This window comes from Asterias amurensis, chromosome 14, assembly GCF_032118995.1.
Source record: "Asterias amurensis chromosome 14, ASM3211899v1".
In the NCBI taxonomy this organism is placed as follows: domain Eukaryota; kingdom Metazoa; phylum Echinodermata; class Asteroidea; order Forcipulatida; family Asteriidae; genus Asterias; species Asterias amurensis.
In genome coordinates, this window is record NC_092661.1 from 12,669,637 (window position 1) to 12,693,667 (window position 24,031).

Consider the following 24,031-nt stretch of genomic DNA (forward strand, 5'->3'; position numbering starts at 1 on the left):
ACATTTATCAGAATTTATTAGTGTCTGCAGTTAATTCAACAAGATTGTTTTTGCATTCTCACTTAAAATGTTTAAATTTTTTCCCCACGTTGGCACACCATAGAATCCCAAATAGCACGACACCAAGTGATCTATCTAGTGACTAAAGCAGAATGAAACTCAATCTTGCAGATGATAATTTTGTTTTGAAATTTAGAGGTTGGATGATGTTTCTTAGAGTTATTTAATTGTTGGCATAAAAATGCACTGGTGATTTGTACAAAAGTTCATCATTTTATAAATGTTTGAGCAGTAAATGGGAATCAAAATTTGGATTTGAAAACATTTGAGGGTTGATAACATATGACGCTACGATGCCCCATTTCTTTAGAAATGACCAATTACATCAACATTTAATTTTTGGACAACTGAAAACGGTTCATACAAGTGACACAATGACCATCGATCAATCACATCTGTGCAATGGTCCTAAGGCAGTGGACACTATTGGTAATTACTCAAAATAATTATCATCATAAAACCTTTCTTGGTTACAAGTAATGGGGAGAGGTTGATGGTATAAAACATTGTGAGAAACAGCTCCCTCTGAAGTGACGTAGTTTTCGAGAAAGAAGTAATTTTCCACGAATTTGATTTCGAGACCTCAAGTTTAGAATTTGAGGTCTCGAAATCAATCATCAGAAAGCACACAACTTCATGTGATAAGGGTGTTTTTTCTTTCACTATTATCTCGCAAATTCGATGACCGACTGAGCTAAAATTTCCACAGGTTTGTTATTTTATGCATATGTTGAGATACACCAACTGTGATACTAGTCTTTGACAATTAACAGTAGTGTCCACTGTCTTTAAGGCTTAACAGCATTTACAACTGTATTAAAACATTGACAAATTAACTTAAAAAAATCTAATGTTTAAAACTTCCTACCTACATTGTGTTGAAGTCGATATCCAGGTTCAGTTCAGGTCCAGTGGATATAAATATGTCCAGGAATGATGGGGCCAACAGGCCTGGAATTACATGCAGGCCATGGTCTCGGTTGCCACTGGGCATGGTCTTGGCCTCGGTGCACCTTTGTTCTCGGTTTCCCATTGACTTTACAAGATTATCCAATGGAAGTGATGGTTAAAACCGCGGGTCTACGTACAAAATAACGTAAACACACACATGCTTTTGTTGAAGACTCACATTGACACTGGAGGGCGCTCTATAACTTATAAGGCTTGCCAGACTGCCAAATATTAGTTTCTTTTTTATAGCAATAATTTTCTTCAAACTTAAACCTTACTATCCAGTTTTGAAAATTAAAAGGGCTTATAGGGGAAACAAATCTCGAAAGTCCCCCAACTCACTAAGTAGGCTATGAACTCTTCGGATTTTAAGGAAAAGAATGGGTTATAAATCTAACATACTGTGTTATTCATTGTATTGTTTCTATTCCAACATTCCATTTCAGACCTGATTACCTGCTGGTTTTTTGTGATTTTTTTTCGGCAGTTTTTCCCATTTTCAACTTCTAATTTTGACTGATTTGTTGAATATTTTAATCTTTTTTACCTGATGAGAACAAAAAACCTATATAAAAAAAGCTAAGGTTTTCATTGTTTTAGCTCATCCACTGGAACCAGGGATAACTCTTTGAGTTTTATCTCTTCATAAAATCTAGATGTAGAAAAAACTAGAAGCAATTATTTGATTTAAGTTTCAAGACCGTAATCTGTTGCAGAGTTTACGAGGTGCCGAACCGAAGTGTCCAGTCAATTCGGCATCGAGCAACCCTCGGCATCAAGAATGTCAGCACCATAAAAACTCGGCATGGCAAAATTCTTGACTAACAAACTCAGCACCAAGCAACCACTGTTTATTATTTACACACACAAAAAATAGTTGATTGTTGATGCGTTTGTTACTTTAATTTTGACTATGTCTTTGTTATAACAATTCTTTTCTTCCACTTTTTGTTTTGTCCTTAAGTTTATAAATGTATTAGTTGTAGCCCTTTAAGCTGACATACAAAAATATTACACCAAATGAGAGAGAACTTTTCAGTTTCAGAAAAGTTTAATTCATTGAAATAACAAAGTATTTACAGACTGCTTATACTCTCTTATCAAAGTCCAACTAAAAGTAGCAGTCAATCTAAAAACATACTCTATAAACATTTTTAAATGGCAGAAATCATGAGGTTTCTACCTAACGGAAGTTGTACAACCAGAAAACATCATTTAGAAGGGTCTGAGTAAAACAAAATGCCTGGGTTGGAGGGAGCCCTGTGCCTTCTGTAGCATCACTTGATCTAAGAAACTAAATAAGTGAAAAACTACTATTGCTTGCAGAATTTGTTTTACAAAAGGTTAAGAGTTTTACTTTCATTAATAATATCTCATTTTCAGACAAGCATCGGAGACAGAATTGTTTGTTTGTTTGTACTCTCAAATAAGTGTATGTCTATCCTTTGCTTTAAGTTGCAAACCTAATATTACCTCCTGTCTCTATCTCTGTGTCTGTCACCCCCTCTGTCCCTTCCCCTATCTCTATCTCTTTCCCTATCACCCCTGTATTTATCACCATCTCTATGACTATATCTGTCACTGTCTGTTCGACTATATTTACCACTGTCTCTATGACTGTATTTGTCATGGTCCTTGTGACTTCTTTCCCCGTGTCTCCCTCTACCCTCGTCTCTCTCCTCCCTGTCCCTAGCCGTTCCCCGCCTGTCTCTATCACCGCCTCTATCACCCCTTCTGTCACCTTCTCCCCTTCTGTCTGCCCCTCTGCGTCTATCTCTGCTTCTGTCATCATCACTTGAGCTGGCATGTTTCCGCCGTCTTTCCTTTATGGTATTTTTTCTTCTGCCGCCATCACTCTCTGAGCTGCTACTGCTGCTGTCACTAGAGGATGATCCATGGCTCTTCTTCGAATGCTTTGACCCTTTAGTCTGGAAAACAAAAAAGAAGAATCAATTACTACGTTTTAATACCTTGTCAAGTTTTATAAACAAAACAGTTTTACTTTAATAGAAAAGGCATTTGTGAACCTCTAAAAGATGACATTCAACTTGACCATTTTGCTTTGGCAAAAAGGAGGGGAAATACTAAACTCAGTTAGTTTTCATACTTGGTAAGTTTAATCGGTTAGTTTTGATACTTGGTTAGTTTTGATACTTGGTTAGTTTAACCAGGTAATTTTGATACTTGGTTAGTTTTGAAATTTTAACAGTTTGATATTGTACTGAATTACTTTTGACACTTGACCAGTTTAGATATAGTTTGACTGGTTAGTTTTAAACCTGGTTAGTTGTGATTCTTGGTTAGTTTTGATACTTGGTTAGTTTTCGATCCTTCGCTTGTTTAGATACTTGGTTAGTTTTGCTTCAAGGATATTTTAATACCTGGTTACTTATATATATATACATGGAATTTGAGGCATTGCATGGAGAAGTATTAAAGCCACTGGACACTAATGGTAGTTGTCAAAGACCAGTCTTATCACTTGGTGTATCTCAACATATTATGCATAAAATAACCAACCTGTGAAAATTTGAGCTCAATTGATGTTCAAAGTTGCGAGATAATAATGGAAGAAAAAATGCCCTTTGTCACACAAGGTTGTGTGCTTTCAGATGCTTGATTTCGAGACCACAAATTGTAAACTTGAGGTCTCAAAATCAAACTTGTGGAAAATTACTTCGTTCTCGAAAACTACGTCACTTCAGAGGGAGCCGTTTCTCACAATGTTTTATACTATCAACCTCTCCCCATTACTCGTTACCAAGTGAGGTTTTATGCTGATAATTATTTGAGTAATTACCAATAGTGTCCACTGCCTTTAATACATGTGTACATTATATCTAGTTTGTGGTATCAAATAATAAAGTACAAGGGAAACTGACTGGGTACATTTTAAAATGATTTTGGGTTAAACAAAGAAAAATTTACTAGAGCGGGATTTGAACCAACGACCTCCGGTTTGTGGTAACACCATGTATGTATCAAATGTTTATTACATTTAATGATTTTTTTACTACTAAAAATAACTCTTCAATAAAAACACAAACTACAATCACCTTAGACTTCCTTGATTCTTCAGTCTGGTCTCGGCCCCTCTTGCGACTTGTTGCTGCATGATCAGATGGTACTGTCTCTTCATCCCCCTCAAGAACAAGATCGTACTGTTTGCTGTTGAAATTAATTATATCAATAATAGTATATAAAAAAAATATTATAAACATAATGAATGTTTATGAGTGCAATGGTGCGAGTATGTTCATGAGTTGAAAGATGGAATGTTCTATTCTATATTTGTTTTATATAAAATCCAAGTAGATCTTTGTCATTTTGATTGGAAGATACAACTTTCATTTTTTATTTGTGAAACTACACCCATTTCTCTTTGGGTCGGCCTGTTGGATTCAACAGTCACAATGTGCGTTCTGTGCAGCTATTTTGAGACACGCAAAAGCAGAATGCTAGTAATTTTACTAATATGCGTTACCAAAGACATGCGCACGCAGTGATGTTTTTACTCAGCTTTTTCGTTCCATCCGAAAAGTATATTGCATGCTGGCAGTGTGCAATGGTACTTTTCTGATGGAACGAAAAAGCAGGGTGAGTGACTCAGCGTGCAATGGTACTTTTTTGCTATCACGTGACAGACAATCCTCCAATCAAATGGCAAGGATCTGCTTGGGTGTTATATAAATATATATAACTGTGTACATTTATAATGGTGACATCTCCGTCATAAATGACACTATCACTCAAGGCGCTGAGTTATCGAACTGTGGTGAAGCTTGTTAAAGGCACTGGACACTGGTAATGGACCCTTCCCATGAAATATGCTAATAACATTCACGCATGCGTACAGACCCTGTTGGTTGGCAAACGCCATAGAGTTGTGCACTAAGCAGACGCGCAATGGCGTCTGCGTGACGCACCCATTACCCGTGTACAAAACAGCGCGATGTTCCCTCAATTTGCCAACCAAAACGTTAGTGCGCACGCGCTATGTGCAATTTACATATTTCATGGGAAGGGTTTATTGTCAAAGCCCAGTATTCTCACTTGGTGTATCCCAACAAACCTGTGAAAATGTGGGCTCATTTGGTCATCGAAGTTGCCAGAGAATAATGAAAGAAATAACACCCTTGTTGCATAACTTTGTGTGCTTTCAGATGCATAATAAACAGCTTCAGCTGAAGTCTTTTATTATTTAAGTGAGAAAATGCCCCTCTCTCAAAAACTACGTTACTTCAGAGGGAGCTGTTTCTCACAATGTTGTATACTATCAACAACTCTCCATTGCTCTTCACCAAGTTAGTTTTTATGCTAACAACTATTTTGAGTAATTACCAACAATGTCCAGTGCCTTTTTAAGAATGACTTTTCGATGATAATATGTGAAGCAGTACATATTGCTGCTAGACCACGACTTAAAAATACAGGGTAAACACCTTTTCTGTACAATAAGTTTGGTTCTGTTTATGTCCACTACGCAACACATGTGACCAGTGTCTTTACTTCCCATCTGAAGGAAGAAAGCAATTTTGGTTTGTGCCGTGCAAAGACTGGGAATCGAACCCACACTCTGGTGATCAGAAATACCACATAGACTATCAGTGACTGGTATCCTGCTCATTTTTGCTTAGTAGGAAATTGTTCAGCAGTATGTCTTCTGCTTAAGCAATCCTATGATTCGCTGTAATAGAATAAAGAAAGACAGTTCTCTAAGAACAAACTCTACCTGGCATGTAGATACACACATGGTGTTACCACAACCCAATTATAACGAATCCCATGAAATTTAACCCTGTTCCTAGTTTCATCAGCTCTGCTTTAAAAGCAGAAAACACTACTTTATCATTTCTGCTATGTTTACACAAAAATAAACAGGACACCAGTCACAGATTTGACAAGCTATTGTAACAGGTATCCTTATTCTGGTAGTCATTATTTTATAGCGCTTAGGTTCTATTTGTGGATAGGCAGCTCTATGAACAGAATTTGAAACTTTGCATCGTGGAAATATGATTTAGTAAGGTTTGCGGTAACACCATGTAATGATAATCTCTCATTGAGTTGGGTGGTTCTAAAAAGAACCGTGAGTTAACACATACTGTCTTTTCAGTATTTCTAATGGGAGAGGTTGATAGTATAACACATTGTAAGAAACGGCTCCCTCTGAAGTGACGTAGTTTTCGAGAAAGAAGTAGTTTTCCACGAATTTGATTTTGAGACCTCAAGTTTAGAATTTGAGGTCTCGAAATCAAGCATCAGAAAGCACACAACTTCGTGTGACAAGGGTGTTTTTTTTTTCTTTCATTATTATCTTTCAACTTCGACAACGGATTGAGCTCAAATTCTCACATGTTTGTTATTTTATGCATATGTTGAGATACACCAAGTGTGAAGACTAGTCTTTGACAATTACCAATAGTGTCCACTGCCTTTAAACAGCTCCATGAAGTTAAGCAGAGGTCAATAATGAGTACATGAACACACTACATTAACACTGATCAACTGGAAAAAAAGTGTTGAAAAATCTGCTAGTGTTAACTTACCCATATTGCCTGGACTTGTCTTTTAGCTCAAACTTAGGTCTGCCATCAGAACTAGACGAAGGCATCTGCATCGGTCCTAAAAATGCAAACCAAAGATGAATAATGCAAAGGATAATTTTTCTAAATATGATTTACAATATTTCTTTAAGGTGGGGTCTACGTTTGTTTTTTTGTCAACATTATGCTTATTTATTAGCACCAATATCACGAACAATGCGTTTTGTCAACCCAGATAATTTTTAACTTTTTGATACATTTGTAAAAACAGCATTCATCTACGGTTAAATACTGTTAAAACCCCATGTTGATACCACCTTTGATTCAAAAGTTGTGAAAGTAGAAACGCCAAGAGAATAAACCTGAGAGAAGAGGTTCAAAGCCAAGTTGTTTATTGAAAATACATTGGCACGTTTTATTTCAATACTAATTTGTAACCCCTTTTTGATGCTATTTATCAGGAAAGAAGTTGACAATATAAATTAAAATATATTTGGGCATTTGAGTTACCCCCCCCCCCCAAAAAAAAAAAAAACACAATTATTTGCTTGTTTCTCCATACTGGTTTTGAAAAATTCAGCTGAAACACAGTTAAGTGTCTACTTGTTAAGAAAACTGAACTGTCAATGTTTTTTTAATCATGCAACAGTTTTGATAAGTATTTCATTCCTAAACACATTTGTCACTTTGTGAAAAAGCTAAACTTAACACCATGCTAAGTTCAACCCTTTTCCGAACCCTTCTTCTTACTAATAAAAACACTATTTAGATCCAACTCTGACCTTTGCCCTTAAAGTTGACCTTTGCCACCGACTGGCTGAAGTCAACATGAATCCTTCTGTCATCAATGAGTACATTGTCCATCTTGAAGTAAGCGTTCTCACAGTCCTCCTCCTATATACAACAAAAAGAAGACAACAATGAAGTCAAGGAATATGTGATTGAAATAACGCGTGGTGCCCAACATCCATTTGGTTTGCGATAACACCATGTGGTAATATCTCAAACAAACCTATGTACCAACAGGCCCATGTTCAGTCAACCAAACCTTTGTTCAGACAAATCTAGATTTTCAGACAATCCTTTGTTCAACCAACCCCATATTCCCATACCCCTATGTTCCTATACTCCTATGTTCTGACACTGTCCCAAAGTGAATTATTGTTCTGCCACAAGGTGAACTGTCGCACCTGTCCGGTCTCAAGTGTAAAAGCCCAGCACTGAAATCACTGCCTTCAAGCATGTGGTCCAGTGTTAAACATCCCAAAAAGCTGGATAAGTTGAAGCCTTAACACAAACAGAGACAAAAGGAGGACAGTCATTCTCACTTACATACCCTTTCATATTCAACAAAGGCATATTGAAGAGATTCTTCTGTTTTCTGGTCTCTGATCACTTCACAACTGTCAAAAAAATATAAGATAAAAAGATATAAACAAAGGTTTTCCCTGCCAATTTTAAGCAGAAAATGCATTCCATATAATTATTTTGCATTCAAGTTGCTCATTCATTTTTGGCTAATCCTCTCAAACTAGGGTTTCTTCTAAGCTACTAATGCATTCAACTTCGTTATCGTGCAAACAGGAGTTCTTTTTTCTCATTCAGATTAGTTTCAGTCGTTCTATTTCATTAGGCATTCAAGACTACAGTTTGACCATTCTTAAATTTGAATTAAATTTATTATTGGTGATACACAAAACAATTCCATAAATTAAGACCAATTCAAGCAATGATTGTATACAATAATTTCAGAATTCACTCTCAGAGCTCACCTATCAATCTTTCCGAACCTGGAGAAGATAATCTCCAGGTCTTCTGAGGTGGTGACTGGGTTCAACTTGCAGACGAAGAGGACATTCTCTGGAGGTTTCACATCTGCATCAGGCAGATCACCCACCTTTCATTAAGAAAAAATAGTGAAAATTTTAGGACAGTCAGTACTATATGAATTGTCTGATATTTGTCAGCGAATATTATATAAATATTGGATGCATATGAGTGCATTGCAGCAGAATATGATCACTCAGTGAAATCTGGACTAATAGATTTTACTTGGTGACCCGTGACCGTGAAGCAAACTGAAGCAAACTGAAACGGAAAAGCCAGATTTCACCGAATGATTACATTCTGTGACAAAATATAAACAAAATACCTTAATCAATTGTAACTGTAACTCACACTTGTCATTTAGACACAAAAGCTCATCCACCCCACACTGAAAACTCTTTTAAAACAATTCTAGATAGACGCCAAACTTGTCTAGACGCTAAACTTGTCAGCGATGACATGATCTTACCTCATCAGGATAATCGGACAGGTAATTATTTCTTTTGGAAATGACACTGAAAGCGGGACAAAGCATCCTATAGGTATCCATATAGGTCTCCTTTGTTAAATTTAGGGGGGAATAGAGGCAGCAAATCAGAGAAAATCTAGGCAGTACATGTGGATTGCTTACCATTTCTAGAATTTGTGCACTCGCTTTAGCCTCTTGCTCTTTTGTTGATTCTTCCACTTCTTCAGCTGTTTTACCTTCTGTGTCATCTATCTTCTCGTCAGCTCCTATTCGACCGCTCTGAGGAAATAGAAAAATAGAAATAGAAATCGGAGGAATAATAATGCTATAGGCCGGGCGATCCAGTGCACTGGACTCAGGTTCTGGTAGCTTTTTAGTCATTGAGTTGTGGGTTTGAAACTCGTTCGTGACGCTTGTGTCCTTAGGATAGACACCAGGCCTGATACTTCACAGAGGCAACAAAGAAAATTTCCTCCATGCCCCCTGGTTATTGCCGTGGTGCCCTTGAATTGTTCCAGTAGAAATTTACATTTTCCTCATAGGGTGCCCTTTATCAAGGAGAAAATGCCTTGGTGCCCTTGCCCTTTCAAAAATGATGCATACAGGCCTGAGACACTTTAACTAAAATTTGCATCTCGTCACCCAGGGGTACAGCAGAGATGGTTCTTGTGATTGATTTAGCTCGGTGGGCTACATATTTGGCTCTATACTGGTTTCAATAAAAGCAGTCTGTTCCAACACGATTCAGCGACAAAACACTTACCTCCAGCTGTTCTTTGGTTGGCTCAGGTGACCTATCAGGGATCTCAAGTCCTTGGGGGTCATCAAAGGGGTCATCCAGAATCACTGTATGGTTTATTCTGCAACGATGAAAAACAAACACATGCTGTAGTGCCTTAAAACTGTGACTAATCCAAGCAGCCTTCTTGTCTAGAAAACGTTAAAAGTATACATTTCTAAACCTAATTTTTCAGCTTCATTTTAATATGAAGTCCTTGTGATTGTCAACACACAGGACCTATCCTCCCATCCAAAGGATGAAGCATTTATGGTTAAGTGCCTTGCTTAAGGACACAAGTGTCAGGACTGGGGGCAATTTTCAAGCCTATGCTTACTGTAAGCAAAGAATCAGCGCTTAAGAAAAAAAGGGAAGTCCATGTTTACATCAAGCAAATTCCCCCAGCTAGCAGGGAACTTTTGCTTGTGAAGAAGCCCACTCCAAGTTTCGAGGCAATCTTAGCTTACAAAGCTAGCACAGAAATTAAGCGCTTGCCCTGGAGGCAAAGAATGGCAATTGCAAATGCAGAATACAGTTAGCCTGGGATTCAAACCTGCACTCTTCTGATCAGAAACACCACAGAGGTTGAGTTTACTGCGCTTGACCACCAGGGCCAAATTTCATAAAGCTAATAAGCAGAAAATTCTGCATTAAGACAAATGTTTGGTATTTTGGCAGGTAACCTATTTTCGCTTTAAGCAAAATTTATTTTGTGCTGAGCAAGTATTTGTGCCTACAGGCTTTATGAACTTGGGCCCTCGCTACGACACACCACTATACTGAGGAGTACTGGCAAAGTTTGTGGGGTGGGGCGAAGGGGTTGGGGAGAGGGGGAGAAAGAGGGTAGGGGAGAGTGGATGTTAAGAGTACATCTGACCTCACCTGATATCTTGATATGGTTGATGCTGATTATCACAGATAGCCTCATTGATTTTCGTGAGTACGTCAAACCCTTCGCTAACTTCTCCAAACACTGTGTGTTTGCCATCGAGGTAATCCAGATTCTCTGCCAACGTCAAAAGAAACTGAGGGGAAAAGGAACATGGATTTTGAAATCAGAGGTGTTTAAAAAAAAAAAGTGATGCTTGATTTTCAACTTAGTCATGGCTGACCGGTATAGTGCCTGCTGGCAATCTTTGAAAAGTCATAATTTGTGACATATTTTATTGACTTCTGATAAAATTGGGGCAGTTTAGACGAAATCATTTCACAGGATGCTTGGTATCGTTTATCAATCATAACCAAATGTATATAATATGTCATTATTAAAAAAACGTTCAACGACGTCACATTTTGTGATCTGTACATTTTTGTACAGAGAATTTTCAGTTCGTTACTGCATTCTGATAATACTCATCAAAACAGCATTTTAGCTTATGAGCTTAAGTGTTTTCACTGTCCGTTGATGAGTACAACAACAGTTATATGCTACACATTATTATAAAGTGGGGTTAGAGACTTGAAAAAGTGCAATACAACAATCAATTTGAATCCCTATTTTTAAACATACCTGAGAGCCATGCATGTTGTCACCATTGTTCACCATGGCAACAGCTCCTAGCTTTTTATGTTTGATGCGAGGGTTCGTCTCCATCTCAAAAAATCGAGCTTGGTCACCATAAAGTTTGCTGCAATTTAATACAGTGAACAAAAGAAAGAAATTTTCTTATAACCATAATTGCAAAAAATAGTTACTGGCCTGAGGTAATCATAGCAGTTAGTATAATTTTTATCCTTGTTGATTCAGCCAATTTAATGTACAAGACAATGAAAATACTTTAAGACAGTGGACACTGTTGGTAATTACTCAAAATAATTGTTAGAATAGAAACTTACTCTGTAACAAGCAACGGAGAGCTGTTGATAGTATAAAACAACATTGTGAGAAACGGCTCCCTCTGAAGTTTTTGAGAAAGAAGTAATTTGCCGCAAATTTGATTTCAAGACCTCAGAATTAGGTTTTGAGGCCCCGAAATCAAGCATCTGAAAGCACACAACTTCGTGTGACAGGGTGTTTTCTTTTATCATTATTATCTCGCAACTTCGACGACCAAATGCAGGCCTGATTCTTCATGGAGGCAACGAAGGCGATTGCCTCCGTGTCCCCTGGTCATTGCCTTGGTGCCCTTGAAATGCTCCAGTACAAGTTTGCAATTTCATCATAGGGTGCCCTTTACCAAGAAGAAAATGCCTTGGTGCCCTTGCCCTTTCAAAAACGAAGCATACAGCCCTGCAAATGAGTTCAAATTTTCACAGGTTTGTTATAATTGTGCATATTTTGAGACATACCAAGTGGGAGTCGTTTCTCACTATGTGTTTTACTATTAACAGCTCTCCATTGCTTGTTACCAAGTAAGTTTTATGCTAAACAATTATTTTGAGTAATTACCAATAGTGTCCCTGTGTCTTTAACACTTTACCTAAACATTGAATCACCTCCTTTGCCAGTACCTGTGGGGTCTCCTGTTTGTGCAATGAAATTTCCCTGCAGGATCAAAATTCAAAAGTTTAGATTTATATACAGTACATGTATTCAATGGTACTCAATGGTTTTATTTTCTTACTCACAATCAACAAAAAGCCAATCGTTGTGTAAAAAAAGTAACAAGTCATAACGAGAGTAAATGAGTTAAAGGAACACGTTGCCTTGGATCGGACGAGTTGGTCTATAAAAAAGCGTTTGTAACCGTTTGTTATGAAATGCATATGGGTAGAAAGATAATTTAAAAGTAGAATACAATGATCCACACAAGTTTGCCTCGAACTTGCGTGGTTTTCCTTTTACTGTGCGAACAAACACGGTCGGCCATTTATGGGAGTCAAAAATTTGACTCCCATAAATGGCCGTCCGTGTTAGTCGACGAGGTAAAAGGAAAACCGTGCAATTTCGAGGCATGTTTGTGTGGATCATTGTATTTTACTTTTACAGCATCTTTCTACCCATATGCATATTATAACAAACGCTTTTCAAAGACCAACTCGACCGATCCAAGGCAACGTGTTCCTTTAACATGATGGCTGAATGATAATGACAATAAGTACAGTAGATTGTAGTGAGTAAGGAGGCTTATCAAATGGGCCATGGTTTTAGTGTGGAACAGCCTTGGACAAAACACAAAGGCAAAACAACAACGGGCAGGAGACACTACACATGTATACAATGTAACATGTAATGAGTTTACTTAAAACAATAATGCAAAAATTAATTACAGCCTTAAACCAGAAAGAAGAAAGCTGAAAACGAGTAGTGGAGCTGGAAGTGTACATAATAGTTGAGGAACAGGACTCTTTTAAACAAAAGGCTTTAACATGACCCACAGAATGCTGATCTTAAATTTGGTCATCGAGAGCGTTCCAAAGTCGAGGCCCATAAAAGCGAAGTATATGCATACATACATAAGAGATTTGATTTTCAGAATAGATTTTTAAAACAGTGATTATTCTGAATTATGAATGGCCACATTCTTTTAACCCTTACTTTACTATAAACAATAAGCCTATTCGGAGTTCCAGCTGTGCATGTCTGTTACTGCTGACAACGCTTACGCAATTTGTTGCTCTCCCGTGACCTTTTGACAATACCAGCGGGTATTGTCAAAAGGTCAGCAGTAACAGACATGCGCAGCTGGAACTCCGAATAGGCTTATACAAGTTTCTTCTTGAAGTATGATATTTAAATTACCTGTACAGAATGGAAGAGGCAATAATTGTAGTACTTGATCTTGCATAGCTTTACAAAGTTGAGACAACCTGAAAATAAAACGAGATCAACATTAGTAGGTTTCATGTCTGATCATAGTATTTCTCAGTTACAATTTTAACCTTGGGGGGGGGGTATTTAAAAGCACATTACAATGAATACATGTACATGCCCTAGAACTTTGAGTTTTTTTTGGTTTTTTTTATGATCTTCCGGTCAGACCCCCAACATGCCCAGTAGGGGATATAAACACCAAGCTGGCAACAGCCAATCTATATCAATACAAACATTTGTTTATTTATACAACAATTAAGACAGACCAAGTCACGACTTTAGCAAATTTGGTTGAGTATTAAGAATGTCCATCACCTCCATATTTTTAGGTATTTTTTTTTAAGTAAACAATATTATTAAATCAAATTGTCCATTTCAACAAGTAAATTTGCATTGTTAAAAATGTGATTGAAAAAATAACTTATACAATTGTAATTGTTTGACTTAGTCAGTCAATCGTTCATTTCAGCATGTTCAGTCAGCATCGTCAGTAAATGAGTATTTTACTAATTGCCTCAGTCCTCAGCGGCATGGTTTACAGACATCATGCTGACACTACATCCATAACTCTGCTTCAGTGACTAAATGGCACTCACGTCAAACTCACATACAATTACAAGGTGTCAGACTGACCATGCTGACAGACACTTAGACAAGCAACTTTATAATTGCAAAAAAGAGGGAAATGGCTGATCACACTCAACTTTTGAACAGTGTTTTCATTTTGCTATAGACTATGGAACTGTTTTGAAGAGAAAAATGTAAAACATCTTAGGACATGTTAATGTTAATGCAATGTTATCATGGTTATTGAGTAATAAATCTAAAATTTTGTATAATCATGTAAATCAGCTGATCAGCTGAAAGTTAGTTGCTTGTCTGGACACTACATGTAACATTGTGCAAGAAGTCGGCTAGATGGACATCTGGACAGCAGCCCAGTCATAGACGGCGTCCCCCCGTAGACAATTCCACAACCGGAAAAGTCTCCGTATGGTGCCACCACGTCTTCTTCATTCGATATGAAATATTTATAGTTATATTATAATCTAATTTACCTCAACTTCCCTCAAGCTCAATGAGATATCCCTTTTTGTAATAAAAAGAGTGAACAAGTGATGGCACCATACGGAAAGTTATCCCCACCACAACCTAACAAAATAAAATTAACAAAAATGTCAAACAAAGTCTCAAGTCAAAACTTTTGAAATTGAAAAATTGAATTTGATTTGAAAATTCAGTTCAGCACTCAGCAGAATACAATGCCATCAGCAATACTCACATCTAGGTCTCTCTTCTGGGTATAAATCGATCACAATATCACCCAGCGTTGTTTCTAGTAGCACAGCCATTTTTAAGCAATTATATTGGTTTGTAAAGAAACAGTCAGGAAAATTTATGGAGCGAAATTGACACAAAAATCTTAGTCCACGGGGGCTGCCATTTTGTATTAACTGGTACGAGGCGAAAGCAGGCCAAAGAACCGCAATCACAGGATTACCAGCGTTTTTCAAGATTGCGCCCTCTACAGTTTAACAAACTCAAATTCAGATTGTCATCGAGTCGAGGGGGTGCTTGGAAACCGACGACGCTTTCCGCACAAAAATTTCACAACTATCGTGAAGAAAACACATCGTAATGATTGACTGCTAATTATCGTTATCTGGTGAGGGTTGATTGTTTTGTTTTATATTATAATGTTATACTTTATTTCATGACGTTTTCCGCGTCGTTTGGGGTGGGAAAAACAACTTCCTTCATCAGATCAGGTCACCTTCTTAATCTTAAAATTAAATAGTAATAACTAATAAAAAATAATAGCCTAGCCCTAGTACAGTAGTCTTCTTACTCTTATCTTATTAGTTGGTGGTAGGCTGGCACTGGTCGTGGTTGCCGATTGGTCATCCCCAATTAACGCTTAGCCCATCAATATTGCCACAATACGCTGGACTTCTTTGGCACTATTGATGGGGTGTTGGTCATTTCATAGAGTTAGGTCATTTGCTGTGTGATGGTTGGACCATGGATACGTTTGGCATTTTTTTAGTGTTGATTCTGCGTTAGTGGGACCTGCAAATGTCATTGAAATAAATGTTTATTGCTTTAGCACTCAGCTGCTTTCAGCAGCTCAGAGGCAATCATTACTTCGATTAACAAAACAAAATAAAGTCACTGAAAGTGTCTGCAGTTTTTTTTTTGTTAGGAAGATTTAGAACACGGGACCGACACATTGATTTTTTGGGGCATAAATATTATAGTGAAAAAGTGGTGGCATGATAGAGAATGTTTTCCCAAAGAAGATGCTGGAGTCCAAGTGAATAATTTAATTTAAAAATAACTAGGCAACAGTTGATAGAATATTGGTAAAAATTGCAATTTCCTTGATATGATTCTGAATGATCAAAAAACTGGTAATGCATTGACTCTAGTAAAACCACCGATGTGTCATTTACCTTCTCAGGTGTCAGGTAGACGGCTAAGCTTGAGATGGGTAAGAAAGGGAAGAAGAAGGGGAGTGGCAAGAAGAAGGGGAGTGGCAAGAAAGGAGGCGGCAAGAAGAAATCCACAGAGCCTCAGATGACCATCAAAGAAGCCATCTTGGCCTACCAGTAAGAAAAATGATCTTGTGTTTGTTTGTTTATTTTTTGGTTTGTTTTTTAGATGATCTTTGGCAAACTCCAACAAGGGAAGGATACAAACACCAAGCTGTGCAACAGCCAATTTCTCTCAATACAAACTTTGTACAAATCAAGAAATTGTGTAGTAACTCGATCCAGCAATGCTTAATTCTAGTCATTGTGAAGTTAGCAGTTAGCTTGGTAGGACTCGAACCCACAGCCTTGGAATTGCAAGTTCTGCAGTCCAACAACTTGCAGTCTTTAGAATTTCCTGGTGGGGACCCTTTGTTTTTTGTTTTGTTCCTCCTTTTTTGTCCTTCATAATGTCAACATAAGGTCTTTAAAAATGTACAATTTACATCTGAAAGGATATAAATATTGAGCATTTTAAACAAGTAGGTTGCACAAGTCTTCTTTTAGTTGCCCACAGAGAAAGTTGAGCACTGCTTGTAATAGACCGATCAGGTAGGCTCCGCCCACAACGCATGCGTGAGCAAGAACACGTGGGGCTCTCCAATGCCTTTCTTCACAACTCTGCCGCGCGGGCCAAGATACGCGCACGCATGTCGGACCTTATTTGTCGGACCTTCGTTGCGTTGTGATTGGTCAATACGCAATGGGGCGGAGCTTAGTGGATCGGTCTATTTACCATGTACAAGCCTGTGGAGTTTTTTACTCTCTCAGTGTACAGTTCAGGGGTGTTTAATATAAATCTCTTTTTTTTTCTTGCTCAGGATTAACATAAAAGAGGAAGCACTGGAGGAGTTCATGTATGAAATCAAAGGACTTGAAGATAAGAACCAAAAACACAAAGAAAGGGTGAGAATTTTCAAATCAGTCTTTTTTAGTTTGTAATACTGTTTTAACCCTACTTGTATGGTATATCGATGCCAGTGATTTTTCTTCAGGCCAGTAGACTTATGACCAGACAAGCCCGGTGGTCTTGTGTTTTTTTCATTAAAAAAGTTCTTATAGGCTACCTCATTGTGTAATACATGCATCTTTGTGAACAAAATAACTGACTACGAGTATGATAAATATCTTTCAATTATGTTGAGTATTGAAGTTTTAACGTATCGTCACAAAACAAATTAGATAGATTTTCTTGGTTTTGTTCAACTCATTTTTATTCTGGTCTTTTAAACAAAATTCTGGTCCAGTAAAAATTCCTGCACTTTGTGATTATTTCCCACAAATTTGTGGGGCTCGAATTTATTCCAGCCCTGCCAAAAGGCCAATGTTGTGGCATATAGCGGGGTATGGGTTGGTTGTCTACAGAAACACACCAATAGTTGGAGGGTTAATGAACTGGGTTCTTTCTTTCACATAAATCAGAATGAGCGTTTGAAGGAGGAGCAACTGTACCACATCCGCACTCTCCTCAAACAGGCGAAGGAGAGGGACTCTGAACTAGAGCAAGTTAGCGTGGTCAATAAGGAACATGTAGAGGGTGCTATGAAGGAGAAATGGAAGGCAGCCAAGGAGGAAGATGCACAGATTGAAGGTGAGGAGTTAGGGTTGTAGCTAGACCATTTATAGCGGTGGGCAATAAGTCCGAGTTTTTCAAAGTCCACCAACAGAGAGTTGATCAACAAAATTGTTCATGGTCAGGCCTGATACTTAACGGAGGCAACGAAGGCGATTGCCTCCATGCCCTTGGTCGTTGCCTTGTTGCCTTTGAAATGCTCCAGTAGAAATTCACATTTTCTTCATAGGGTGCCCTTTACCGAGGAGAAAATGCCTTAGTGCCCCTGCCTTTTCAAAAACGAAGCATACAGGCCTGCATGGTTATTATGGGGCCATCATTGTAAAAGTGCAAGCTTCAGGCATGATGCCATGTTTCCAAACTGTGTTATGGAGACCATGCAATAGGCTGAATGGCCTTTTGACTGTGTTTCACTCGGTGACATTTGCTACACCTTATCATTAGCTGTGTCTCAGATCATCGCACAGTGGACAATATTTCAGAGTGGTAGGCAAAAACTGTGAGTACTGGGCAGGTTCGCCCAGCACCGCCCACTATGGCTACAACTCTAGCCAGGAGTACTGTACATGTAGGTCGATAGCTATCATTTTAACAACAAGACAAGTTGATAGATGTGATGGGCACGCACTGTAAACAATGACTGTATTGCCTTTGTGGTTTATTATTTGCTAATTATTTGCGACACCTAGTGAGCAGTCGAAGAGCGAGTTCCAAAGGTTTAGTTGCCAAATTGCAATGAACTTGTTTCTCTTGATCCAGATCTGAAGAAGCTGATTGTGGAGAAGGAGGTTGAGTTAGAGCAAGCCCTGGTCACCGTTGAAAAGTGGCTGGAGTACAAGAACAAAGGTCAACATGAACACGCCAAGCAGATCAAGATATTAGAACAGGAACTAGAAGATATGCAATATAGCTTTGATGATATGAAAGGTACACTCAAGAACGGGTTTCTTAATTATTATGCCAAGTCCGAATTGATGGCTAATGAGGCTTATTCATCAATGTTGCCACTGGCCAGAGCTGTAAACAAAATATTTAAAATATTAAATAATAATGTGGTGGTTTTTCCATTTTGTCACATCAACTAGGTCCCTCAAAGTATGACCCCATTACCATGGCGCCCACAGTTATTGGCGTGGTGCCCTGTGCTTATGCTGTGGTGCCCTTTGCAAAGTTCCAATACCAATTTACATTTCTGGCATACAAGTGCCCGTTAAAGGAAAATTGCTGTGCCCCTTCAAGAGCGAGTTCAAGGCCTGCTTTACCCCAATTCTTAAAGCTGCTTAAGCACGTAGACTAGCTAAGCGTACACACAAATGTTGCTTACAAGAATCAAAGTTACCAGCTAAATACCTGGCCACGTGTACCATCTGTGACTGGTGCCCTGCTAATTTTTGCTCAGTTGAAAATGGTAAATGAGTGGGCCCAAACCTAAGAATTCCAAAATAATTTATTCTCCTTACATGAGTCTTTAGACAGCCCCAGCAACTGGATGGGCAAATAGGTTCACTTCAACAATCTTTACCCTATTCAAATCACTATTGTCCAAATTTGTACAGCCGTCGATTTCACCAAACTCTTCATAACTTAGGATTAATCTTAGGACTAAGGACGAGTAAAGTTCCGTATCCAAAGACGTAGGACGCATTGAACCCATCCTAAGTTAGGAGGGGGTTTACGGTTCTCATCCTAACTCGAGTTAGGATTCATCCTAGCGTTTCGTGAAATCGGCTGCAGGTTCGTTATCTTGTACAATGGTTGATCACACAAAACGTGAACACTGTCAGCTCAACCAATCCTGTGTATTACCTTTAATTTCAAAGCCAGATATCTTCACTTTGTTCTCTGATGAAGGACAATAGTTTGTAATCACTTTTATTTCATTCAGCTCATTTGGAGAAAACCCTCTTTGTGGCAAAGGATGAGATTCATAAATCAACCGAGGAGAGATTGACAGAGCAAAAACACATAGCCTCACAGGTAAGTCAGATTCTGATATGTGATGCTATCAAGCTAAATGAGAAAACCTGGGCCCAATTTCATGGCTCTGCTTACCGCCGAATTCTGCGCTTATGATCACGATTCCCCGCTTACGTGCAAGCGCCGAATTTCTGCGCTAGCCTTGTAAGCGTAGAATGCCTAGTAACGTGGAGTCGCACGCGCAGAAGCCAAAATTCGCTGCTAACCCGTGAAATACGCTTGCCGTAAGCACAGAATTCCCTGCTTTCGTAAGCGCCGATTCTGTGCTTACGGTAAGCAGAGCCATAATAAACCGAATAAACCCTACAACGACATGTGCATTAGTTAATCTGATGTATGCACAGAGTTTTGGCCACTTCTCCGAAGCTTTTATTAAATGAAAAAAAAATTAAGTTGTGATGGAGACTGATAAATCTAGGAGAACGTTGAGACTTTGCAAAACATGTACAAGGCAAAGCAAAATTTGCTGATCATTATTCTGCGTGTCTTTCTCCCTCATGCAGAAAGCAATGACAACGATGGACAAGTGGAGCACACAGGAAGTGAAGGACAACAAATGGTTGAAGAAAGAGGTAAAGTGATTCGACTCATCTAGAGAAAACAGGGCTGAACAGTTGTATTCATTGTTATTTTTAAGAGAAAGTACACAAAGATAAGAAGTGTTAGTGAGTGAGATCCCCCCCTTTTTTTTTTAAAAGTGGGGCTAGGGGATGGATTTTGATGTATCAAACCATTTATTTTGTGCATTTTCTCCTCCATCTTATTTGGGGGGCAAGTGTTCTGGGGCAATTCAATTCAAGGGCATTTTCTGTAGGTGGGTGTATAGAAGCCAATTTGTTGATTGATATTTTCTATCGGGGGGGGGGGGGGGGGAGTTCAGTTTGCCCACTAATATTATATGATTCTCCACTTTTTCAAAACGGACTAGTGCACCAATCACAGAAGCCTACTGTGCATCTTCTTGTTTTAATTAACAGTTTTTGATTTTCTTAAAAGTTAGTGTGGTGGCTCTGAAGATGTCATCTAAAACCTGGAGATTTCTTGTTGATTTCAGGCGGAGCTTCATCGGGCAGAGACCAAGCTTCTTGTGTTGGAGGTTGAGGACTTAGAAAAGGAGAACTTGGAGATTATGAGTGGACTCTTTGACTGTCGCATTGAAGACCTGAAAATATCAAGGTACATCGCTAAACACATATAAAATAGAACTCAAGAATAGAATTCTAAGCTGTGAGAAAGGAGGCTGATCAAATAAGACGAGGCATGTGGTAAACAGCCCTATACCTAATACAACAACTATAATCAAAGCATTGTATTTAAAGGAACACGTTGCCTTGGATCGGACGAGTTGGTCTATAAAAAAGCGTTTGTAACCCTTTGTTATAAAATGCATATGGTTGGAAAGATGTTTTAAAAGTAGAATACAGTACAATGATCATCACACAAGTTTGCCTCAAAATTGCGTGGTTTTCCTTTTACTGTGCGAACTAACACGGTCGGCCATTTATGGGAGTCAAAAATTTGACTCCCATAAATGGCCGACTGTGTTAGTCGACGAGGTAAAAGGAAAACCGTGCAATTTCGAGGCATGTTTGTGTGGATCATTGTATTCTACTTTTACAGCATCTTTCTACCCATAAACATTTTATAACAAACGCTTTTCAAAGACCAACTCGACCAATCCAAGGCAATGTGTTCCTTTAAACATGTTACAAAGAAAAAGAGTTCCCCTTGCGTTCTAATTAAGTATTATCCTAAACATTTTGGCGACTTGTATTTTCAGGAATTTCTACTTGACCCAGTTTGGTGAAGGGGATGATGTGGATGATGCAGGAATACTAGAGGAAGACCTCGCCCAAATGGACATGGAAGGTAGCGAGAAACCCTTGGCAATAGGGGGCACTGTATCAGGTAAGAAGACATAGAAGAAAAGGGCTAGGTAGCTCAGTTGTGACCTTACCGCAAATACTCAGTCTAAGCATTTGCAGGAAGTATGAACCGGGCTTAAGAGAGCATAACAAAGTTCAGGACATCTTTAGGAAGACAAATGGTGCTTGGCAGGACGCATTGGCTAAAAAAAAATTTAACTTAGGAGCTGAGCAATTAATAACTGACCCAATATCGGAACAAATGGATTAGAGGGAAAGATGGAGCATGCTGAGGTCTTCATCCTGCAGTGGAACTCTAAACTAAAGCCAGGTTCATTCTTCCTGCGAATGCGGATGCGAAGTGAATTTCGAAGTCACATGGCTGTTTTCGCAGCGAACCTTTCGCAGGAAGTTGAGCACATTTCAACTGAATATGCGAATTATTTGTGACGTCAAAATTCGTATCGCATTGGTAAAGTATAAACCGGGCTTTGCCAATTAGTATTTTTTGTAATAATATTTCCATGAATGTCATAATTATGAAGGTTCCAGAAGGCCTCGTCCAAAGAGCGCCACCCAAAGGGCAGTAGAAGCCAAGGTGTTTTCCTTGGCCATCAAGGAGGAGTCCGATGATGAAGAGGAGGAGGAAGATCTTGGAGGGCGGGGCATTCAGGAATGGACAGACGGAGACGAGGCAGGATTGGATAATTACTTGGAATACGAGGATGAAAATATTGATGTAAGATTGATGCGTTGGTTTCATTCTTCTTTTTATGTGATGTGATTTTTAGTCGTACAACTTGCACAAAATGTAGCTAAGCACAGCAAAATCTTGCAATACCACAATAAGATTACCAGACAAAATACTATGTCATATGTAGTAACAACTGTAAGTGGTATCCTGCTTACTGTTGCTAAGCAGAAAATTGTTGAGTAATATTTTCTGCTTTTTAGCAGCTCAATCAATGAACTTGGGCCCAGTAGAGAGTCTTGCATGCATATGTTAATGGGCCTTGTACATGTACTTGCTCTTGAATGGTCACAGCAATTTTCCTAAAAATACGGGGGTACTTTGCGGGAAATGCTAATTTGTAGAACTTTTGCAAAGGGCTCCACAGCAAAAGCAAATAGAAACCACTGCAATGCGCCGTATTTTTGGTCGCGTGAGGGCGCCCTCAAGAGTATTTTTATCACTTCCGGGGGGTAATGCGATTTGTCGTGCATAGTTTCAATAGGTGTTCTGTCACTTTTGTTGCACCGTAGTTTTAAGTTGCTTTAGAGGTGGGTTGTATCGGCTCCTTCGAATGTCTTATTGTCAGTAATGGATTAGATGTCTGTGTTGTTATTGTGTTCCAGTCTTTCATATCTATCTGTTTTGGGTACGAATGAATATAGTGATTGAGAGCGCCCTCAATTGCTGTGGCTGTCGTGGGTTTATTTATTACAAGGCCTTTGTTAATGACAACAAACCTCTCTCCCTCCCTCTTACAGGATTATCTGAACCTTGGTCCTGTGGAGTTGAAACTTCTCAGAGTGACCGGTCATAAGATGACTCTCCAGCGCCCTAAGAAACTGACCGATGAGGAGGCAGAGGCCAAGCTGTCTGCTCCCGATGTCTGGCCTATCACTCCACAGATGCTCAAGACGGTGACGGAGACATGATGGGTCTAGTCCGACAACAAGTGTGTGAATATTGTATATTGGTAAAATCTAAATGTATATACGGTGCTGATGAGGTAGGCTAGCCTTCAGGTCGTATCCTATTTGGCTACCATGGCTATGAATACACATGTTGCAAAGGATGTCCTGTACTTCATCAACAAAATGATGACGTGGAGAACTCAGCTGTAGCCGCCAATTCGGACGTGATCTAACTTAAGAACTGAAATCAGATGCAAGATTGTACAAGACACTTATCCAACTACCCAATTCAGCCTCGCTACCATGGGTATATGGATAGTATGCGAGTGTCAAAATGCAAGTATTTTTACGTGATTCAAAAAAAACATTTTTTTACACAGTCATCCTAAACTATGTACAGTTACACGTGTCACAAGATCAAAGAAGAATGAGAGGAGACCAGTTGCTATAGAACTTGATGTTTTTCTGGTGATTTCTTTGCAGTCTGTTTTTTACCCAAGTACACACAATGAATAAATCAGCCACATCTTTAAATTTAACTGACACATTTTATGAGTGGTTATGAGCTAGCAGTGCGAGCTAGGAAAAAAATCGTGCACCAAGATAGATCATCACTAGGAAAGAGGTTGGACTCCATGCACTGACATCATTAACCCATGATAAATCTTTGGCACCATTTTGCGTGTCAGATTCCCTTTGTGTGACTGCAGTGCTTAAAAAAAGTATGATTTTGTTTTAAGTGGTAAAAGGAAACATTTATTTTGCAATGAAAATCCTTTACCTGATTAAAAAAAACCACTGGAAATACTTTGCTGTAAAAGACATTTTAAATACACTGTGTATATATTTGATCATTTTAACCGGATGATAATATGCAAATTTATGGAATTAATTTGAAGAAATTGAAACAAAACAAAAAGATATGCAGTACAAATATGCAAACGGATTTACATATTTATCTATTTTATTAACATAAACTTCTGATTACTCTGTAAATGTTTGATAAATTCAGTCTTCTTTTTCTATGTACAAGTATCAACATTTCTTCCAAATCATTGA

At 38.5% G+C, this 24,031-nt stretch overlaps 2 protein-coding genes across 2 annotated transcripts; one reads left to right on the forward strand and one right to left on the reverse strand.

Moving 5' to 3' along the window:
* Positions 1-1,906: 1,906 nt before the first annotated feature.
* LOC139946855 (peptidyl-prolyl cis-trans isomerase-like 4) lies at positions 1,907-14,819 on the reverse strand. The gene is made up of 13 exons (XM_071944595.1): positions 14,668-14,819; positions 13,314-13,381; positions 12,052-12,116; positions 11,142-11,259; positions 10,514-10,656; positions 9,617-9,713; positions 9,016-9,132; positions 8,330-8,454; positions 7,894-7,960; positions 7,340-7,451; positions 6,561-6,636; positions 4,068-4,179; positions 1,907-2,939 (listed from the first exon to the last, which is right to left on the reverse strand). Exons 1-13 carry the CDS (start codon positions 14,735-14,737, stop codon positions 2,481-2,483), a joined length of 1,629 nt encoding a protein of 542 aa, XP_071800696.1. The 5' UTR covers positions 14,738-14,819; the 3' UTR covers positions 1,907-2,480.
* Positions 14,820-14,931: 112 nt separating this feature from the next.
* On the forward strand, positions 14,932-23,940 carry LOC139946857 (coiled-coil domain-containing protein 83-like). Its single transcript, XM_071944599.1, has 11 exons — positions 14,932-15,051; positions 15,847-15,994; positions 16,738-16,822; positions 17,339-17,507; positions 18,249-18,416; positions 19,375-19,466; positions 19,970-20,038; positions 20,521-20,642; positions 21,247-21,374; positions 21,877-22,070; positions 22,823-23,940. The coding sequence occupies exons 2-11, from the start codon at positions 15,873-15,875 to the stop codon at positions 22,991-22,993; spliced, it is 1,320 nt and encodes a 439-aa protein (XP_071800700.1). The 5' UTR covers positions 14,932-15,051; positions 15,847-15,872; the 3' UTR covers positions 22,994-23,940.
* The last annotated feature ends 91 nt before the right edge of the window (positions 23,941-24,031 follow it).

Coding starts and splice junctions, on each gene's coding strand:
- LOC139946855 (XM_071944595.1), bottom strand. CDS start 14,737: ATGGCTGTGCTACTAGAAACAACGCTGGGTGATATTGTGATCGATTTA. Junction 9,133..9,616: donor CAACCAAAGAACAGCTGGAG/GTAAGTGTTTTG, acceptor CTATTTCCTCAG/AGCGGTCGAATAGGAGCTGA. Junction 8,455..9,015: donor GTGCACAAATTCTAGAAATG/GTAAGCAATCCA, acceptor TCTTAATGAAAG/GTGGGTGATCTGCCTGATGC.
- LOC139946857 (XM_071944599.1), top strand. CDS start 15,873: ATGGGTAAGAAAGGGAAGAAGAAGGGGAGTGGCAAGAAGAAGGGGAGT. Junction 20,643..21,246: donor GAAGACCTGAAAATATCAAG/GTACATCGCTAA, acceptor TTGTATTTTCAG/GAATTTCTACTTGACCCAGT. Junction 22,071..22,822: donor ACGAGGATGAAAATATTGAT/GTAAGATTGATG, acceptor TCCCTCTTACAG/GATTATCTGAACCTTGGTCC.